Source organism: Herpailurus yagouaroundi, unplaced genomic scaffold (assembly GCF_014898765.1).
Source record: "Herpailurus yagouaroundi ecotype Mexico unplaced genomic scaffold, PumYag 163, whole genome shotgun sequence".
Lineage (NCBI taxonomy): Eukaryota > Metazoa > Chordata > Mammalia > Carnivora > Felidae > Herpailurus > Herpailurus yagouaroundi.
In genome coordinates this window covers 2,337,682-2,359,397 of record NW_024412404.1, presented here as the reverse complement: position 1 = coordinate 2,359,397, position 21,716 = coordinate 2,337,682, and the positions used below count along the sequence as shown (strand labels likewise).

At 37.7% G+C, this 21,716-nt stretch overlaps 1 protein-coding gene across 17 annotated transcripts in view; it reads left to right on the top strand.

Annotated features, from left to right (window-relative positions):
- ANK3 (ankyrin 3) overlaps positions 1 to 21,716 on the top strand; it is a 344,583-nt gene that overhangs the window by 92,908 nt on the left and 229,959 nt on the right. For all 17 annotated transcript variants that reach the window (XM_040485091.1, XM_040485092.1, XM_040485096.1 and 14 more), the window contains exons 2-4: positions 15,115 to 15,216; positions 15,650 to 15,748; positions 15,962 to 16,060. In XM_040485091.1, coding sequence (XP_040341025.1) covers positions 15,115 to 15,216; positions 15,650 to 15,748; positions 15,962 to 16,060 — 300 coding nt within the window. The remainder of the gene's footprint in view (positions 1 to 15,114; positions 15,217 to 15,649; positions 15,749 to 15,961; positions 16,061 to 21,716) is intronic.

Below are 21,716 nucleotides of genomic sequence, written 5' to 3'. Positions count from 1 at the left end.
TTTCACTTTAAGTGTCAAACATATTTTGGCTCAGGAGCCACACACCCCTTTCTACATCTTGTGTTAGGTACTTTGGCTAAAATGGAGCTTTCATTAACATTTTTCCATTTGTGTTCGTTTGGGAAAACACCACTTATTAATTCGCTGTGAGAGTACTTTCACATTGTACAGTATCAAGGAGGAACCCACTTGTCATTTAATTGAACCATTCTGTGCATTCCTGACATCATACATACCATTCTGCATCTATATACAAGAATGTTGGTACATAATCTGTGTACACAGCCCACTAAGGTACTCTGCAACATCTATAGTGTAAGGAAAGTGTTTTAAATGAAAGTTTTCGGTCAAAGTGGTTTGAAATTCTGTCCCAGGCTACTACAAATCAGCACATTAGATTACTATATTGACCACATATTAGGACATACAAAACTCTCCTCTCCTGATACAAATGGCCTTACATCCCTTGAGACGTAGGTGAAACTCGCTCTTTGAAATCTTTATTTATGTTCCCAGAAAATTTCAGACAAACTCAAATAAATCCTGTTTTACAGCTGAACAGAATCGACTTCACGTTGAGAAGTATTAGAAACACCCACCCACCACCAATACCCGATGTGCTTTTTTTTTTTTTTTTCCTATGGGAAACATGTTTCTTCTCTGTATTTATTTTTATTTTTAATCAGTCTCCAGGAGAATTTTAGGTCTCTGAATTCTGGGTGAGAAACACTGCAAGGGGCCTGGATTCTGGGTCTTCCTTTTGATGTAAACCAGATCATAGTAGACAGACTTGATGAGAGTGGGTTTTATCAGCCTGGCAAAGTAAATCCTTAAAAACACTGTCTTTATAAAAACAAACCCTTCTAGCACTGTATTTATTTTTTTAACCGGTTCCCGGTTCCCTCTACTTAAAGATAAAGATGGAAATGTTGTTTTGCCTTTCAGTTTTAGAGGGGCCGCTGTGCGCAGAAGCCCTGGCAGATCTGAAATGTGCAACAGCAGGGGCCTTGCTGGCAGAGGCCCCAGTGGAAAGATGGTAACCATGCCTAACATGTGTTAGGGGACAGTGACCTCATTTTCAGGGATGAACTAAGGTTAGTTCCAAGCAAAGTCCTTACAAACAAAGGCAGCCTTGTAGCAATGGGAAGGAATCTGTGGAGGCAACCCCTGTCCTTTGGGTGGTTTTGATAGAGATGATTACAAATATAGATAGTCTTTGGAAGCATTTCCCTTAATGCTTAACTAAGCCCTCACCCCCTCTCTCACTCCTCCCATTGCTGATTTATAGGTGGAAACCCACTGGTTTATTTCCAGTAACTAGGTAGCAATTAAATAAAAAAGAATGAAATCTTAATAATCCAAGATCTTCCCTAACTAGAAGGGTTCTAGTTTTTTTTCAAGCGCTTGCCATACAAAAGACACACACACAAAATTCCCTTTTGAGATCTCTGCACCTCACCCCCCAAAAACACACACCTAAAAAGAACTTATCTGCTAAGATAAAGACCTAATACCCCTGGGTAGGGGAGGGGGACCAGTCTCCTAAAGATTCGCGGTTGTTTGTTGACAGGAGACAGATTATCCCATGAATGTCACAGTTGTTGTAGGTTGCGCAATTGGCCACATTCTTTTGAAATTGGTCAGAAATTAGATCACTGTGCAAGATATCTATAAAATATCAGCACACAATATCATACTCTAAAATATCTGGAAACTTTGAGAGGGCACTATCTGAATGGCCATGTCTCTGGGTATAAGCTATAATTCCACTCTAGTCTATGGGTTAAAAAAAAATCCCTCCTTTGTTACTGCCTCCCCCCTCACATGCTTGAGTAGCCCTGTGGCTCCATGTCCAATCCCAAAGCCTTAAATTTGGAAGAATGTGACTCTCAAGCTATTTTTTTTTTCTGTTGAACGTTGTTTTATCCCACATAAATATACCAGTCTTAGATTTTGAGGAGTTCTACAAAGCAGTTCCATTTATATTTCAAAACTAAAACTGACATTAAATCACAAATTAAGGAGCAATAGCACAGAGGACATTGGGATTTTGATAAGCAGCCCCCATACTGTGCAAATCCCCTTCCTGATTGAGAATAATTTACAAATCTGTATTACTTTGTTCACCAAAAATTACTGCTTGATACCACCAAGGAAAGCCTTCCATCTTTCACTTCTGGGTACAAAAGTTTGCTTTAAATGGGGGATATAGAAGAGTAAAAGGGAAGGGTGAAAGGCAATTATGAAAGCCAAAATTTAAAAATCTTAACATTCTCGGGGCGCAGTCGGTTGAGCACCCGACTTCAGCCAGGTCATGATCTCGCGGTCCGTGAGTTCGAGCCTCGCGTCGGGCTCTGGGCTGATGGCTCAGAGCCTGGAGCCTGTTTCCGATTCTGTGTCTCCCTCTCTCTCTGCCCCTTGCCCGTTCATGCTCTGTCTCTCTCTGTCCCAAAAATAAAAATAAAACGTTGAAAAAAAATTTAAAAAAAATAAATAAAAATCTTAACATTCTCTTATGTGAAAATAAAAATCTGTCAGCAGACCTTCAGAATGCCTCTCACATTGTTCTTTTCTTTTCCATCCTCCCTTCTATCCCCTCAAAGTATCCATATCACATACAGCCATATTTGTTTATTTTTTATGGCAATGTAATTAACATACAATGTTTCATTAGCTTTAAGTGTACACCATAGTGATTCAACAATTCTATACCTTATGCTTTGCTCACCAAGATAAGTGTAGTCACCATCTGTCGTCATACAGTGGGATTACAGTATCATTGACCATATTTCCTACTTCGCTTTTCACCTCCATGACTTATTTGTTCCACAAGTGGAAGTTTGCACCTCTTTTTCCTCTTTCTCTATTTCAGCCATCTCCCCCCACCCCTCCCCTCTGGCAACCACCAATTTGTTCTCCTCATTTAAGAGTCTGGTTTTTGTTTGTTTCTTTGTTCATTTGTTCTTTAGATGTTATATATAAGTGAAATCATATGGTAATTGTCTTTCTCTGTCACATAGAGCTGTATTTTTACTCTCACCTAATTCCGTGGTGCTCACGTCTGGTTGCACATTAAAATCATTTGAGCTGTGTTTATTAAAATGTCTCATCTCAGACCAATTGAATGTCTGGGGGTAGGGTCTGAGTGTCTCATTTGTTTGCTTGTTTGTGTAAGTCTTCCCCTGGAGATCCTTGAGGCATAATAAATTAACAGCCAGTGACCTATAGCTCTTTTTGTCTCCATTTTCTTCTACATGAAGCTGCTGTCAACTAAGTAGGCTAAAACGTAGATTTAAAACTTTCTTCCCACTCATCAAAACCCTGCACTGTGTCCTGATAGCTTTGCGATGAAGTTAAATCAAATTTAAATGCCATTCCAAACCTTCTGTGAACCTCTCCTTTACCAATCTCTCTAGGGGCCTCCCCTTTTCAATAGATTGTCTATTTGCCATTCCTGAAACCTCCCCATTTCCATATCTCTGCCCATTTTTCCTTCCTTCTTTTCTCCACTGACTTGGTCCCCTCTAGAATTCCTGCCTCTCTTCTTAGTTGTTTTCCCAGCCATATTCAGTGTGCAGAAATGGCTCTTCTCAATAGCATCTATAGACTTCATCATCTTCTTTAGGATCTTCTACCTTAAATTCTCATTCCACCTGCTGTCTCCAGCCTTCGCAGCTAGATTATAACATCATTGGAAGCAATAACTGTATCCTCAAGGTTGAGGCCAAGTAGATATCACTGCTTAACTGCCAGATATTGAACCCTGTATTGAATATGAATCCTTAATCCTCATGATGGAATAAATAATGTAATACTCACTTTGAAGATTTGTTTTACTAGTTAGAAGAGATATAATATTTATTTCTTGAAGACCCAGACTTGTGAATTCATGATCTACACAACACCATAGTGAGGTTGAGAATGTGGATTTAACTAAACAGATTTATTTATTTTCTGATATGTCTGCATAGATATGCTGGTTGGCATTCACATTTGAATTGGTGTATCCAATGTGAGAAAACTAAAAAATTGCTGCTCTTCCTGGGCCATATTTTCTGAGGTATGACCAGGCAACAGGTCTGTTAGATCTGGCCATCCAGATCATTCTTCTGCATGTTTTTATTAGAAGAAGTTTTGTTAGAGGTGTCTTATAATCTTCTTGAAATTAACTTCTTGAGAAGCAGAAAACAAGGTTAACAGATGGCCTTTTATATAGCAAAATTTATATCAGTAATTATTTGGTTAATTTAAAAAAATGATTCATAGCCAAGAACACTAAAAGGTACATATATTTGGTAAATATTTGAGTGTTACCTTAAATCACATACATGTGCATCCATTTGCCCAACATGGATTTAAAGATGAAGACTTTTCTCAGAGTATGGATCCCCGACTATAATTCTCGTTGGCCTTCCATACCATAAATGCTCTTTGTAGGAGTCCCACTTTTCATCTCTTTAACGGAAAGCTAGAGATTAATCTGTGAAGTAATCTGAGTATAGAATCTTCATGGATTTTTCTGATTTTTATTTTAGCCCCTTACAATCCTCTCATTCCTATCTGATTTAGCAGGAATATTTTTAGGAACTTCTTTCTACTATGTCTTTCCAAAGTATTTAACTTAGTTTTCATAAAAGTATCCTTTCTCTGCATTGTTTTAAAGTTTAAATAATACCTAATTAAATTATGTAATTACAACAACCAGGACCACTGGTCTAAACATGCTAGAAGAAAACCACAACTGACTACCAGTAGGAGTAGGGGTATCTATTTGGGAGTCATCCTGTGTTGGACGAAAGGGGTGAAAAGAACCCCTTTATTGGTGAAGAGAACAATGACCACATTCCAGCAATATCTGGAAAGTTCTAGCAGAGTACCTGTCACTCCGATGACTCTAAATAAACGTTGCTGCTCTTTTTCTCCTTCTTTACTCAAGGAACATGAGTTCTTTTATATTATTCCGGAACATTTAGCCAAGGAAGTATTAGAATTGGGAATAAGGGCAGAGTTCTAAAACCAGGTAGACGTGAATTCAAATCTTGCTTCTGCAAGTTTCTAGAAAACTGCCCTTGGGTAAATTATCTAACCTTTTTCATCTGTAAATAGAGATGATAGTAACACAGACTTCACAGACCTGTGAGACTGAATTTGGGGTGATCTACAGAAAATGCCCCACATATTAGAAGTGTCCAATCACTGTTAGTTACAATACCATTTATTAGGTATCAGAGCACTTAAAGACCTCCTGATTCATAAAACACAATAGACTGCAGGCCTCACCTGCATACACTTTCTGACAGTTATTACTGAAGCAGATACATTTCTCCACAGGTGATCCCAGCAAGCATCACAAAAATAAGGTGCTTTGCCTAAGGTGAATTGGGAAACCAGAGTAATCTCAGACTCACTGAGCATCACCCCTTTTATCTTCTCTTCAAGTGTGGAAGAACCCCTAAGTCTGTCCCTGGACTCTTACCTTTCCTTGGTGAAATGGAGAAACAGCAAGGAAGAGCAGACTTTTTTGGTTCCTAATTAAGTTTCTGTAGGATTTCGCTTCCTGAGGAATGATTAGAGCATTGGACCATGCAAGGGATCAGCATTTCTTGGTTCAGCGTGTACTGGGATTCTGTTAGGTAGAACTCTGTCCTGAATAAGACAAGCACCTGCCCAAAAAGACATTACTGTCCAGCTTGATAGACTCACTGGATCCTGAGCAAAACAGAGCACATGCCGTAGGAGTCCCAAGGTCAGGGGAGGGGTGTCATATCTGGTATTTGGGGATAAAATTGCACAGATGAAGTGACAGTTGAACTGGTCCTAGGACTTGGTTACTACACCTGTTGACGGGGGAGAGGGAGTGAGGTCTACTAGTCAGCAGAGAGATGTCCTGGATGACATCACAGTGACAGGATATTATGGGGCCTGTCTAGAAATAATAAGTGGGAGAAATGAAAAGCTGTCTAGATTGCTGTCAAGATCAGTATTTGTGTTTTTGGTTTGGGTTGGAAGTGTTTGTTTGCGTCAGGATTTAAAGGGCCTTGGAGGCTATGCAATAGCAATTGAATACCGTGATTTAAAAGCAGAAACATTTTTACAAATGAAGCTTGCCATCAAACATCAACATAAAAAGCAGATACTAGCGTATCTACTTGGGGTGAAACTGCAAATAGGCCTAAGGAAATCAGCTTACTCCGCCTCACTCTTGATCTTAGTTTGTCTGCTAGGGCCCCACGGAACCACTGGTATTGAGGAAGGAGCCTGGGTTTTTATCAAATACTTATGGCTTTCAATCCTTGCTGCTTACTTATTAGCTGTGTGACCTTGGGCAAGCCACTTACTTTCATGAAACTCAGTTTTTCACATCTGCAATGCAGGTTCCTATCTTGATTGAATTTTTAAGAAATAAACACTAACAATGCATGTGTAAAAATTACATATGTAAAATGCTTAGTGGAGTCTGACCTATAGTAGGCATTCACTAAATTGCACTTACTGTTTTTGTCATGATTTTCTCAGAACCCTCAGTGGCTCCTCAGTGAGCTCCTGAACAGTGTTTGGTGCTCCTGGAATCTTCAGCTAGGGATAGTGTACTGGCTACAACCTCTTAGAGGTTTTCAGAATGATCTGGGCATCACATGGCTAGGGCCTGAACTGGGCAATTAGAACAGGGTGAATAGAAAAAAAAAAAAAAAAAAAAGAAAAGGTTAAGCATATTCCCAGCTGTAAGGAAAGCTAAAATGTTAGGATAATGATAAAAATAAGTCCTTTGAAGTGCACTTGTAAACTGGCACAAAAGTAAGGGATCTATAGAGGTAAAAATGACATGAAAGCAAGAACCAGTTTTACTTGTCTACATAGACACAGGGCCCAGGAGACAAAGCCTAGAACATGCCCAAATGGGCAGTCTAATAAGAGATCCCCTAATAAACTGGGCTCCAAAGGGGTTGGCTCCCAATACAGGGGTGGACAGGAAATAAATCCACCACATAAAAAGAGTAGCAAAAACTTGCCTGTCTCAATTTGTCACCAGCTGGAAGGGGAAAAAAAAATCTTCCCTGAGAATTTGTAACCACAAGGAATCCCTCATATCCATACCAGCTTGAAATCTAAATTTATTTGTGTAGTCTTTAAAACAAAACCAAAAAAACTCTCAAGGCAAACATTTATTTTAAAAATAATCTTGGGTTGACAGTGCCTCTAAGCAACTGGAAGAAGCAATGTTAAATTCGTTTTTGGAGTATGGCATCCTTAACCCAGGCCCGAAAGAATTCCCAAAGATTAATTTCTAAGGAATATGAAATCATGGTCAATAATCACAAACCACAGAAAGTGTAAATTGGTACAATCACTTTGAAAAACAATTTTCCATTCACTGGTACAGTTGAGTTAGCACATACCAAGTGACACAGCGTTTATGATAGTAGGTATGTACCTTAAAAATCCTTGCCTGTTTGCACCAGGATTAGAGCCAGAATGTTCATGGCAACCCTGTTCATAGTAGACCCAAACTGGAAACAACTCAAACATTCATCAACTCCACAGTGGATAAATAGATTGTGTTACAATCATATAATGGAATCTTCTGCAGCCACAGTGATAAATCGGCTACAGTTATACATGTCAGCATGAATGACTCTAAGACAACATTAGACAAAGGAAGCATGTCACAGAAGGATCCATAATGTATGATTCCATTTACAGAGAGTGCAAAGACAGTCCACTGCATAACATTTAGGTTGGGGAGGTTTACATAGATGTTGAGAATGATTAACTAGAACAGAGGATGCCTTTGGAGAGCCAGTCAAAGAAGGGCTCATTGGAAGTCTATGGAGTGCTTGTAACTTTCATTTTTGAGTTTACTGGGCATGAGGCTGTTTCTTCCATTATTTTTCTTTAAGCTGTTCATATATGCTTCAGGCATTCTTTTGTATGTATGATATACATTACGATAAGTGCTTTTTAGAAGGAGGATAAACACTGTAAAAGTCCCTTGAGGCAGAATGTTTGATAAGAAACATACACATAATTTTCTAGAAGAGAGTTTGAGGGAGAGACTAAAGAAGAAATAAATAAGTAATCAAAGATTCACACTTCACATCACACACACATACACACACAATCTGTAGCTATTTATGGTGACAAATGTTAACTAGACCTATTGTGATGATCATTTTACAATATATACAAATATCAAGTCAGTACATTGTATACCTGAAAGTAAATATGATTGTTATATGTCAATCATACCTCAATTAAAAAAAAAAAAGATTCACACCAAAATTGTATGCCTGAGTGGCTTGGAAATCTTGGGACCTTTAAATACAAATAAGAAAATGAAAGGAATTTATGATTCACATCTCTGACATTAGTACCTAGTTGCTGCAGCAGATGCTTTATACATTGATCATAGATTATAATGTTTGTTGTTGCAGTGAAGGTCAGGGAATTGGCGGACATGGAAGTGGAAATGTTTTGGGATCCAATGGGTGCAATGTACATGCAGAATGTTAGGCTTCAAGAGAATGGTGGAAACCACGGTAGTGATGAGGTCACTTTGGGAACGAGCACAGGGGGGGAAAGAAATATGAGTTCTGAAAATAGGAAACACCCATTTTTTAGTGATGGGTTGGGACAGTAAGGAACAAAAAGAGTGAACAAAGACATGAGGGAAACTAAGGGGAAGACTTTCAAGAAAGAGAAGGGGGTCAGTAATGTCAAATGGTTTTACATTAAGAAAAGGCAGAGCTAACGTTTAAGCAATGGGATTCGATGATTGGAAGGTCATCAGTGATTTTGTGCAGAGAGGCTTGACTGATGAACCAGATAAGCCATATTGCCAAGAACTCAAATATGAATTAGTGTTAAAGATATAGAAGCAGTGAGACTAACCCAGACGAAGCCTTGAACATGTTTGATGCTATTAGGGTGATTTTTTTTTAATATATGAAATTTGTTGTCAAATTGGTTTCCATACAACACCCAGTGCTCATCCCAAAAGATGCCCTCTTCAATGCCCATCACCTACCCTCCCCTCCCTCCCACCCCCCATCAACCCTCAGTTTGTTCTTAGTTTTTAAGAGTCTCTTATGCTTTGGCTCTCTCCCACTCTAACCTCTTTTTTTTTCCTTCTCCTCCCCCATGGGTTTCTGTTAAGTTTCTCAGGATCCACATAAGAGTGAAAATATATGCTATCTGTCTTTCTCTGTATGGCTTATTTCACTTAGCATCACACTCACCAAAATAAAGTTATAATCATTTATTGAGTGCTTGCTATGCACTCACACTAAGCACCTGATATAAACAAGCTAATTTCATTCTGATACTAGATTATTTTATGCCCATTTGACAGCTGAGAAACTGGAGGCACACGTAAGAAGCTTGCCAAAGTTACTTGATAAAACTTACCTCTAATAAGTGGAGTAGCTAGGGTGCAGGCTAACAGCAGTAGAGAAATAGAGGAGATCATCATTTGCAGGGAGTGCTAGGTAGAAATGTGGGGGAAAGTTTTTTGCTTTGTTTTTGTTTTAAGTTGTTTAAGAAACACCTGAGTATGTCGGTAAGCAGAGGGCAGGACACCAGTAAAGGACCCTGAAGCTTACAGGAAGGATGCTCTTACCCTTCATACAGTTCCCAGATAGTTGGGAAAATGAGATAAAAGAAAAAGATTCAAGAATTGGTAGATCAGGTATTAACAGTTCTCAGACATTGCTCCCTGAGGTTTAGAAGCAATGGAGCACAGCTCTATTACATACTCACTGAGCCTCCAATCTACATTTCTTCTGCCAGTCCACTGTCAGCCTGATCTTGAGGCTTCAACTAAACTCATTAAAGGAATTGTGGTCTAGAGAGGATATACCTGAAAGTACTTACATAGTTAATTTAATGGTTGGATGGACTGATGGATGGATGGAAGATGAATGAATGAACCAAGAGTTCGCAAGCATAAACTATGGAGCAAACATTTATTAAGCCCTTTCTCAAGCTAGTGATTAACAGCCTAGACTCTGGAGTTAGACTGTCTGGGTTTGTATTTCTGCCACTCATAAGCTGTGTGTCCCTGGGAAGGTCATTCATCCTTTCTATAGCTCGGTTTCTTCATCTATAAAATGGAGCTAGTAATTGTTCTTATTTGTATCAGTTGCTTAGGGCTGCCATAACAAACCACCACAAATTCAGTGGCTTATGGCAATAGAAACTTACTCACTCACAGTTCTGGAGGCTGGAAGTCCAAAATCAAGGTGTCCACAAGGCCACACTTCCTCCAAAGGCTTGAGTGGATAATTCTTCCTTGTGTCTTCCAGTTTCTGGTGGTTCCTGGCATTTTGTTGTTGTTGTTGTTGTTAATGTGTATTTATATTTGAGAGAGTATGTGAGTGGGAGGTGGGGGCACAGCACAGAGCTGATGTGGGGCTCGAACTCACAAACCTTTAGATCATGACCTGAGCTGAAGTCAAACACTTAACAAACTGAGCCACCCAGGTGCCCCACCTGGCACTCTTTATCTTGTGTCAACTTAACTCCAGCCTCTTCCTGCATCTTTACATGTTCTCTCTTATGTATCTGTGTGTCTTTTTTTTTTTTTTTTGAGATATAGTTGACATATACCATTATATTAGTTTGAGGTGTACAATATAATGATTTGATATTTATATATTTTCTCTTCCTCTAAAACCATCAGTCATTGATTTAGGACCCATTCAAATCCAGTCTGACCTCATCTTAACTAATTATTTGTGCAAAGATCCTATATCCATGTCCTGTGTCCTATGCCATCTTCTGGGGTTCCGAGATTTTGGAGAGACACAATTCACTACACTACTTCATGTAAATATTATAAGGACTAAACTAATGTAAGGATTCATGCAATTAATACATACTGTAGTAAGTGACTAATATAATGAAGTTTATGTAAGTACTTGTAATAGTGTCTAGCATATAGTCAGAGGTATGAAGTATTAGTTTATTACTGATGTTGGCACTCAGGAAATGCTTACTCATTCCAATCACTGCTTTCTGCTGAAAATATCAATATGCCAATATAGGTGGAAATGCTGAGTTATTAGATTAATCCATAATAATACTTGACTCTACCCTTGAAGCTGTTTCCTTGAAAAACACACGTGGTTCGTATTTCTTTCCTGTCTAGTAAAATGACTAAGTAGACAAGACATGAAATGGTGATAAAAGACGTTATCATTTTCCAGATTCTTCCTACAGATTTTGATCATCTACGGGAAAAAATGCTGACTGACCTGCTTATATTCATTTTGTGCCAACTGACTCACTAGGCAATGACTCCTCTGTTTGACTTTTCACGTGGCAGAGCTTACCTTCTCATGAGAGCTGATTTCCTTTCATAGGGCTTTGTCTACAACTGGCTTTAAGAGGCGTTGTTTTGATAGCATGCTTGGGACTAAAACCCAGGCTGTAGTCTGTGTAAAGAGTGACTCCCAAGTTTTTGATGAAATGACAGCTCAGAGACACAACACATTGATATTGAGCCAAATACAAAATATTATATATTTTTAGCATTAAGGAAATAAAGAGCATCATATAGGTACTAGGGATAGAATTTGAAAAAAAAAAATAGGGAAGAATCCATTATTTACCCTGCCACTTAAGCAACATGATTTGGTAAAGTGTAAGAGGGAGGTGAAAGCGAGCCTTCACTGGTGCCAGTATGTTTCGCTCACCTCTGTGCAGCCAGATGTCAGCCTTGACTAGCGCCCCATCCATGTTCAGCAAATATTTGTGGAAGACAGGGCTGCATTGTTTGAAGGTGGTTGAGAATAAAAGGAGGATCTTCTTGGTTCTTCTTCTGAAGGTAGGAATAACCACACTCCCTAAGTTGTCATTTTTCTTCAAGGCAGACTTCATTTTCTTCCTCTTGCTTTTTCTTTGTATTTTCTTCCTTCTTTATTGCCCATACTTTTTCTTGGAAGTATAAAGTAGCTGATTGTTCTGTATCAGTGTGTTAAGCATGCCTGTGCATAACAGAGGGCTGAGAAAAGGGAAGAAAATAATTTTTTTTTTGTTTCTTCTCTTTTTCTTAAAGTTCTCAGGTGATAAATTAGCTACCTTAGAGAATTATTTGATACTAGGGTCACTGGGTGAGACATATACAGTGAAGGTATCCACCGGAAAACTCTTAATCATTTATCTACTGCTCATGGATTCATGTTAAACATGTTCTTAAACATGGATCCGTGAGCAGGGTTGGCAATCCCGAGCCACATGAAATCAGTGTGCTAATTTTGTGTGCACGCACAGGTTTGGTGTGTATGTGCAGATTTGGTGTATGTGTGCATATATGTACAGTTGTTGAAGGAAAGGGATTTCTTTGCAACTTTTGTTAGTCTCAAAAGAATCTGAACTCCAAATAGGTAGAGAAGCACTGGATTAGAATGTTTTTTATCGTTGTATTTTGTTTTGCTTTAGAGATTCTGGTGAGAAAATTTCGGAGAGGAAAATGGGCAGTATATACAGTTGTCAAAACTTTTCAGATATGGAATCAACTCAGAGGCTTTCCTTGAATTATGATACCTCTGTTTGAACTTCTTTAGTAGCTGTTTTTATGCACTCAGAGTCAGAATTGGGGATGCTTAACTCACAGTTGTTATCTCTGGCAGTTGAAACATCCAATACTGATGTCATTTGTTCCCAGAACAGCCTCAGAGCCCTTCTGGGCAAATTCGCTGATAAGTCATTGAGCAGGCACAAAGAAGATGATGTTTTACGGTACAATGAGCCATCCTCGCATAGCTAATTTATTTCTAACTGGACTTGAAACCAGACAACCGTGCCCCCAACCATCTCAAAGTAGCAAACCTCTTTAAAAACTGTATTTTATTTTTCTTGAAATTCCTTCAAACTTTTGGTTTGTCCTTTGTCTAATTTGAAGCCATATCTCTTGTCCTCCTCTTACTTAACCCTCTGTTCTGATTAAATGATTTGCATGCTTGACTCACATCCCAATTTTATTTTAGCAATAGCTACGTGTGTTCCCAGATACCAACTCAATGGCTTAGTTTATCATCTTTGGCAGTCAGCTTTGAATTCTAGCAGGTTCTCCATTTAGATAGCTGCGGCTGCTGTTACGAATAAAACTTCTTGTATTGTTGCAGGCAATATTTTAATTAGTACAGTTATTTCCATACAGTTTACTTATTTGTTGATTCATTCATTCACAAAACCATTTTTAGGCACCTGCTGTGTGCCAGGATGCTTCTAATTCCAGGGGAAACACAAAAATGAATGTTATACATATAGTCACTGGCCTGCAGTAAGTCAAGGCATGTGGTAACTCAGACAGGCCTACAATCTGTAAATAAATTGGTTTTCTCTTTATTTAGAGCAGTGGTTCTCAGCTGGGAAAATCCCTCTTCCCCAACTGCCAAGGGAAATTTGGCAATTCAGGATATATTTTTAGTAGTCACAAATAGGTGATAGTTGTTAGAGGCCAGGGATGCTAATAAACATCTACACCAAACAAGACCATCTCCCACATCAAAGAATTCCTTGGATCAAAATGCCAGTAGGGGTGGGTGGTTGGCTGAGTTGGTGGAGTGTGCAACTCTTGAGGTTGTGGGTTTAAGCCCCATGTTGGGGATAGAGATTACATAAAATAAAATAACATCTTTCTTTAAAAAATGCCAATAATGCTGAGATTGGGAAGGCATGATTTAGACAAAGGAATACTTCTTCAGGGAGAGGTGTACTGCTATAAATGAGGAGAGTGGAACACATAGAAATAGTGGCCTATCCTTTGAAGACCTGAGCAAATCGAATCCTAACTAAATTGACCCACACCAGAACCAAAGACTCTTCTCAGAATGGAATTTCCTTTATCACAATTACATTTCCAAGGATGAAGTAGCACTCCTCAAAGATTGGCATCTTGTCAGCTTTCTGTATGCCTACCCCTTGATCAAGGCTACCTCTGCTTATTCTTAAGGGACTTACAATTTAGAGAGGAGGAAGGACAGGTATACCAAAAACTATAATGCTGTGTGAGAAATACCCAGAGGAGTCAACAAAATTCATGCTTTGTGAGCACCAAGCAATTAATCTCTGACTGGGAGGTCTGGGAAGGCTTTCCAGATGAGGTGGCCTGTGAACAGGGGCTTTGAAGGTATTTGCCAAATGGCTGAAAGAAGACAATTTCCTCTGTTATTTCAGCCATACCCCCACATGATGGCATTGATAACCAATGATGAGATGTTTTTGGCTACCCTTTCAGGAAAACCTGCTTCTATGTTGTTCTACACTGAGCAAGACTCCTTTACAAGTTGTGCAGACCCAACTTTGAATTCTTTCATCTCCCTGTCTTCTTTCCATTAAAGGTTCACTGGTATAGGTGGTTTCAACCCCACAATCAGAAGTACTAGTGTTTAGCAGAAAGGCAGAGTTGTAAGCTTTTGGTGAATGCATTACAGATTTGGTTTTTGTTGCTTGCCAGTTTATATGTATTTATTTATTTGCTCTTGCTAATGTTCCTAATAGAGTTTTCTTAGGTGGTAGCCTTAGCTTGCTTGAAAATATATGGAAAGTACTCTTCACAATTTGTACAGAAATTTATAAATGCTTTTCAGAAACATTCTATGTTCTAACACATGGCTTTGTGCTGTGGGAAAATCCAAGAGAACATGCTACAAATTCCTGTTAAACTAGTATAATAACATTAAACATATTTGTGAACCTATGAATTGAAAAATTGGTGGGGACAGTTAAATATGAAAGAATGGAATAGATGTTAAATTTCTGTAAGATAGAATAATGAGATTTTCATAATGAAACCACCAGGAAGTTATAGGATTTCTCTTTAGTCCCTAGGAATTGTATGTTGATTGAAGGCACCTACATATTATGGGAAATTTTCTCAGTTATGACATCACACAAAGGGTAACTTTGTATACTTGAAACTAACTTTTCAAGAATTTATCCTTTTCCTGGTGATTTCACAAAGACTTTTTAGAGTATTTTCATGTTAGAAATACAATAGTTCAATTTAAAAATATTGACTTTAAAAATCTTTTTAGTTTGGACTATAAGCTGAATTGCTCTAACATGTATATGAGTTTCATTTCATCAAAATGTTTTTCTTTTTTCTTTTAGTCTGATGCCAATGCAAGTTACTTAAGAGCAGCTCGAGCTGGACACCTTGAAAAGGCCCTTGACTACATAAAAAATGGGGTTGACATAAACATTTGCAATCAGGTTAGTTGTGGTTTTTGTTGCTGTTTAATTTTCTAGTTAAAATTTTTAAAAATCCAGACTATAAACTCCTTGAATCTTTCCTTAGTTGTTACCAAGACTTTCTCTTTCTTGCCTTTTTTCTTTTTTCTGGCTAAACATCATCAGTCAGATTTTCAAATTACTCTGCTTTGTTAAAGGGGCATTCACACATGTAGGTATGCATTCTTTAATGCATTTAATAATTTCATGCATTTAATAATTCTTTAAAATTTAGTAAAAAATGATACTAGAACAACCTGCCTAATTTTCAAGTACCTTTATTCCTAATTCAAGATTCTATACTGCACACATACAAGTGATTGTTGGTGGGATATTATCTTCAGAGTTCTAAGTAGACTGTTTCCTGCTCTATTCTCAACCTGCTGAGTAAAGTTTTCCCTTCATTCTTAATCAGAATGGGTTGAACGCGCTCCATCTTGCTTCTAAAGAAGGCCATGTAGAAGTTGTTTCTGAACTGCTACAGAGAGAAGCCAATGTGGATGCAGCTACAAAGGTCAGTATCACATATTTAATGGTTTTTATGTCAATTGACAGATTCAGTAAGGATTCAGCCTTTGATAAGAATGAGGGCAAGCTTCTCATGAGATACTTATCAACCAAACATGTTCTCTTTGGGGAACTTAGAAACATAGAAGGATTCCATATTTTATAAAATGTTGAAACAAAGAGATAAAGAGGGTGAGTGATGTATCTTTTCATTTTACAGAAAGGAAACACAGCCTTGCATATAGCATCTTTGGCTGGGCAAGCAGAGGTGGTAAAAGTCTTGGTCACAAATGGAGCCAATGTCAATGCACAATCTCAGGTAAACCTACCAACTCTATTGCCAATAAATTTTGTTATAATTTATAAATGTTTGGGTCAAGTCCTTGCTTGGCATATGTATCCTCTGAGAATATAATTCCTAAGAGTTATATTCAATGAACAGTTATGTTGTTACAGATTATTTAAATTCATATATATCCTCATTTGCAATATATTTATGTGAGAGAGATTTTTAAAAGTCATCCATCTAGAAAGGGGAACCCTCTTGCACTGTTGGTGCTAATGCAAACTGGTGAAGCCACTCTGGAGAACAGTATGGAGGTTCCTCAGGAAAACTAAAACTAGAACTACCCTATGATCCAGCAATTACACTATTAAGTATTTACCTAAAGGGTACGAAAAGACAGATTTGAAGGGGTACATGCACCCCAATGTTTATAGCAGCATTATCAGCAATAACCAAACTATGGAGACAGCCCAAATGTCCATCAACTGATGAACAGATAAAGAAGATGTGGATTTACAATGGAATATTTCACAGCCATCAAAAGGAATGAAACTTGCCATTTGCAAAAACATGGATGGAGCTAGAATGTATTTGCTAAGTGAAATAAGTCAATCAGGGAAAGACAGATACCATATGATTTCACTCATGTGTGGAATTTAAGAAACAAAACAGATGAATATGTGGGAAGGTGGGGGAAAAGAGAAGAGAGAAAAACAAACTATAAGAGACTCTTAACAATAGAGAACAAACTGTGGGTTGATAGAGGGAGGTGAGTGGGGGTAAATGGGTGATGGGTACTAAGGATAAGCACTGTTATATGTAAGTGATGAATCACTGATTTCTACTCCTGAAACCAAATTGCACTGTATGTTAAGTAACTAAAATTTAAATTAAAAAATAATAAAAAATTAAAAAGTTATCCATTTATGAAACTGTATGACTGGTAGTCATAGACACAAATATTTAGGGAATATTTGTAATGTAGGGTCTTTTACTATTTTATCATGCTAGCTTAGGTCCAGCCTCAGTATTTATTAACTTACAAAGGAAATGAGAGTTCCTGTAAGTGAGGAAATGCTCTTAATAGTTCATAATATCTCAGTGCTTTATATAGCTGAAAATGGGAAGACACTGCTTAATTCCTGTTTAGTAACTAAGGCCTCCTTGTTGTTCCGTGAAACAGATTAAAATAAAAAAACACACAGAATAAACTTTAAAATTTCCTAAACTAAAAATTCCAGATTCTTTGTATTGGATATACACTAATAATTTATTTAGTAGGTCCTCCTGTGTGCTCTGAGTCTTGCATGAAGTTCTAAAAAGAACACAAGTATATTACTGTTTGGTAGACTTTCAGTCTAAAAAAAAATACTTTAAAATAGGTTTAAAAATTGGTCCTCATAATTCAAAATTTTCATTATTTGAGTTCCCACAGAAATAAGATTGTATAGAAAAGCAAACATCATCATAACACAGAAATATTCACTAAGGACCTGACCATTTTTAAAACTGGCCCTTGCTCAAACGTTCCTTCTAGTTGGATGCTTTCATCTACCCTTGTGTGTAAGTGTGAACTCCAGGAGGTTGGATATTGAACAAATTGATTATGGAACAAAACAGCAAGTTTTGCAAGACACAGGATTGCATGAAGTTAGGGGGATGGCATGGGGGAACACTGGCTGCACAGCTGTGGGTTGTGTTTTTTTCTGGCAATGTGTGAAGAATTAGGATGATTCTCTGATAAGTGTTTCAAGTGAGAATGAGTTGAAATCAAATGGTTTAATGATTTAATCAAAGATTAAATTACCCTCCCCCCCAAAAGTTAGGTGAGGTCTTTGGTTTGCAAAATACATTTGCAAAAAGACTGTATTTTTACTTAAGCAGTGAAAATAAAAAGTGAAGGACATCAAGCTACCATATAATTTTGTTGGAAAAATTACCCTTTTTTTTCCACGGAAATCCTATTTGATTTAGGCTTTGTTCATTGTGAGAACTTGTACATGCATCCAGTTATAGCCAATATTTGCTTAACTCCTAAACTTGCTTTTACAGTTTCTAGTTTTGTCTTTTACAATAAAGTCTCAAACTAACTTTTTTCATTTTAAGTGTACTTGATTTCCTCAGCCTTTTTCAGTACTGATTATCTTTGGATAACAGGATCCTCCTATATTTCATGGGTCCACAGAATTGCAGTGACACCCTCCATGGTTAGTAACATGGTTCTGATGCTGTTAAATATCAGTGTCATGGAAAAACAACTGTGTGGCACTTCCAAACATGTGCTTTCATGTATATCTGATCTATTTTTTTTCTAGTTGCTTGTGGTTGGACCTTTGATCCATGGTCTATGCCTCTTTATTCTGATTCCCTATGAAGGTTTACTTGGACCAATGATGCTTTTCCAGAAAGGAATGTTATAAAATTGAATATTGACAAGTAAAATATTTTGAAAGAGATACAGAACAACTGACCATAAGCAAAGCACCATGCTTTTAAAACATTTTTTCAAACGTCCCTATAACTTTTTACTGGAAAATAACTAATGTTAAGCTCTGAGAGAGTGAGAGAACTCTTTAATCCATTTTTTTCATTTCCTTTCTCCCCCCACAGAAGAAGACATAAGCCTCCTCCTTTTAAGTAATGTGCATATTCTTGACTGTTCTTTAGAGCACCCAGAGTTTTAAACCTCCTTGACAATGAGAGACTCTGCAGTTGAAATCAAATCCTAACCAGATTTGATTTCAATTGATACACATTCCCTGCTGATGACAAATGAGGAGAATAGAGCCCATGGAATTTCTTGTTCCTTACAGCTGTGCTTGGCGTGCCCTGCCCCACAGTTCACAGTCAAGCATGGCGCCTTCATTTGGACACCTGTCCCCGTGTGCCTTCCGAGCTGTGCCATTCCGTGGACAGAATAAGTAATGAGATGGTCATGCAGCAAATGGGTTTTCCATGATAATTTCTGGTGGGAGTACTTCAATAGGAACTCTTACAAAGGACAACTGAGATCAAATTCCACTTAGGTGTCAGCACAGAAAACATCGCAGGAATGTTAATATTCAAGAAAGACCACATCCCTAAGTGAAATTTTAACCAAATAGGTAATATTTAGTAGCCAACAATAAATAGTATAAAGAGATCCCCCCTCACCTTCCTTGTGTATAAAAGTTATCCTTATCTTGAAAATAAAAGTGAAATTGGGCAACAGCAAGTTCTGATCTTATAAACTGAGGGTCTGTAAACTAAGAATTTTTAGATGTCACTTTAATTCTTGTCATTGCCTTGATGTTACATCTTACTAAGTTAGTTAACTCTTTCTTATCTTACTTAACATTCCAGAAATGATTTAGGCCTACCCTGAGAAAGAAATTGGGTTGAATAATTAAATTGTGATTATAAAGAACTCTACTATGATTAAGTCCATAATACTTTGTACTAAATACAGCAACAATGATTACTAGTGTTTGCAAGTGTAAACTCTCAAATTACCACATCAAATGACATCCCTCACTCTTTTCTCCTTCTCTATCTTTATTCTGTAATATAAGGCACCGTGTTCATAAAGAAGCAAGGTCTGTTTCAAATAATAGTTTATCATAACTATCAAAGTATTCTAAGTGGACAAGTTTTCATAGTGGTATTAGCAAAGACAAGACCTTTTGCAGGTATTTGGTGGGGGTATTTTTTAAAAATTTTTTACATTGTATTTATTTAAGTTATGAATAGGTGATATATTCACATGGTTCTACCATCAAAATGCATGGAAGGACAAACTGGAAAACCTCTTCCCACCCCAACCCCCATCTGCCCATCCCCACCCATCTGCACCCCAGGGTGAAACAGGTAACTTCTGACTAGGTTTCCGTGTTCCTTTTCAGAAAGGACAAGACCTTTCGATTAAACCAGTGCCTCCTTGGTCTTTTTGTGTTTTTAAATGTTTTCCTTCGGTGAGGAGGTCAGGTCTTGAGGAAGTCAGAAAATAGGTGTGGTCCAGATAAAGCCTCTCTGACCTTTGACCTTATAGCACACCGGTAATCTAACTGACATTCACAAAAATCAGTATCACCTGTAAATCAGTGCAAATTTATCACCATGCCCTTGTAAACATTTTAATTCAGAGCAACACTTCATAAGGTACACCAGCTGGCTGTAGAAACCTAGGATGGATAAAAAAAGTTCATGGATAAAATTTAAGCCCTTACTCTCTATTTTCTTTGGGTAGATATTAGGCAGCATGCCTCAGCATGGTCTATAAAGTTGTAGGTCTGTATATTTGAATGCTTATGATAATATCACAATAAATGTTCTGAGCCGAAGGTACTGAAGATAATGCATCAAATCAGGTATCAACGAGCATACTTTCTCAATCTTGAACTCTTCTGCCTTTTGAAAATTGAGTCTATTGTTGTTACAGAAAAAAAAATGCAAATTAGGCACCCATATGTTCCCTTTTGGCCAGCTCTTTGTTTTGGAAATTTCCTAAGTTAGGAAATTAATTAAAAAAAAAAAAAAAAAAACAGTGGTGTACTTTTTTATCTTAAAAGAAAAATAATATTATTTCTGAAATCTGATCATTTTCCCAATGTAGGTGCTATTTTACAAAAAATCATTTCAGCTGTAGGTTGTCCATTGACAACACATTGGAATCCTTGTGCCTTAAGCCTCTTTGTATGAGAGTGTAATGATCATATTTTCATTCGTCTTTCCAAAGGATGCTTATAATTACTCCCTAGAACCATAACTAGATGGTGTACATGTATTCTCATGCCATGTTGATCCTTTCTTGATTTTAAAAATTTGTATTGGGATTTTTGGGATTAAAACAACAGAAACTAACTTGAACAAAAATGGGAATTTATTGAAATTATTTGGGGAACACATCAAATAGAAAGCTAAAGGAGCTTTTTGGAAAGCTTTGGTAACCAGAGAGTTAGGGTGGGAGTAACCAGAAGCTAAACAGTAAAGTTGCCCTTCAATAATAGTTTTTACAGATCATTTGAGAGGGGGGAGGGGGGATTTGGCAGAGAATAGAATAAAGAAAAATAGAGAGTAGACCTGGAAGAGAAAACAGAAGATATCCTGTACATGTGCCTACTCTGTGGTTGAAGAAGTTCAGGCTAAATTGTCTTAAAGTCCAACCAAGACAGGCACTACCTACATTTCAGGGAAGAGGTAGTGCCCTAAAGAAAATAGGAGTGACATTGCTAGAAGAGACAGATGCTTGCTGACCAAAACTAAAGCAAAACAAAATAAAGAAACACTCAAATTTCCACTATAAAATGGAAATGTCCATTATGGAGGAAAAAACAAAAACACCAAAAACATTTTATCAATATGAACCACAGAACTAAAATGAGACCATTCATCCCCATTCAATGCCATATATTGTGTGATTCCATTTATATGAAGTGTTCAGAACAGGCAAATCCATAGAGACAGAAAGCAGATTAGTGTTTGCCAGAGGGCATGGGGAGGGGTCAATGGGGAGTGAATACTAATAGTACAGAATTCCTTTTTGGGGTGATGAAAATGTTCTGGAATTAGATAGTGGGGATGGTTGCCCCACTAAATTTTACACTTCAAATGGGTGAGTTTTATGATATGTAAATTATATTTTAAAAAATATAGGGGCGCCTGGGTGGCGCAGTCGGTTGAGCGTCCGACTTCAGCCAGGTCACGATCTCGC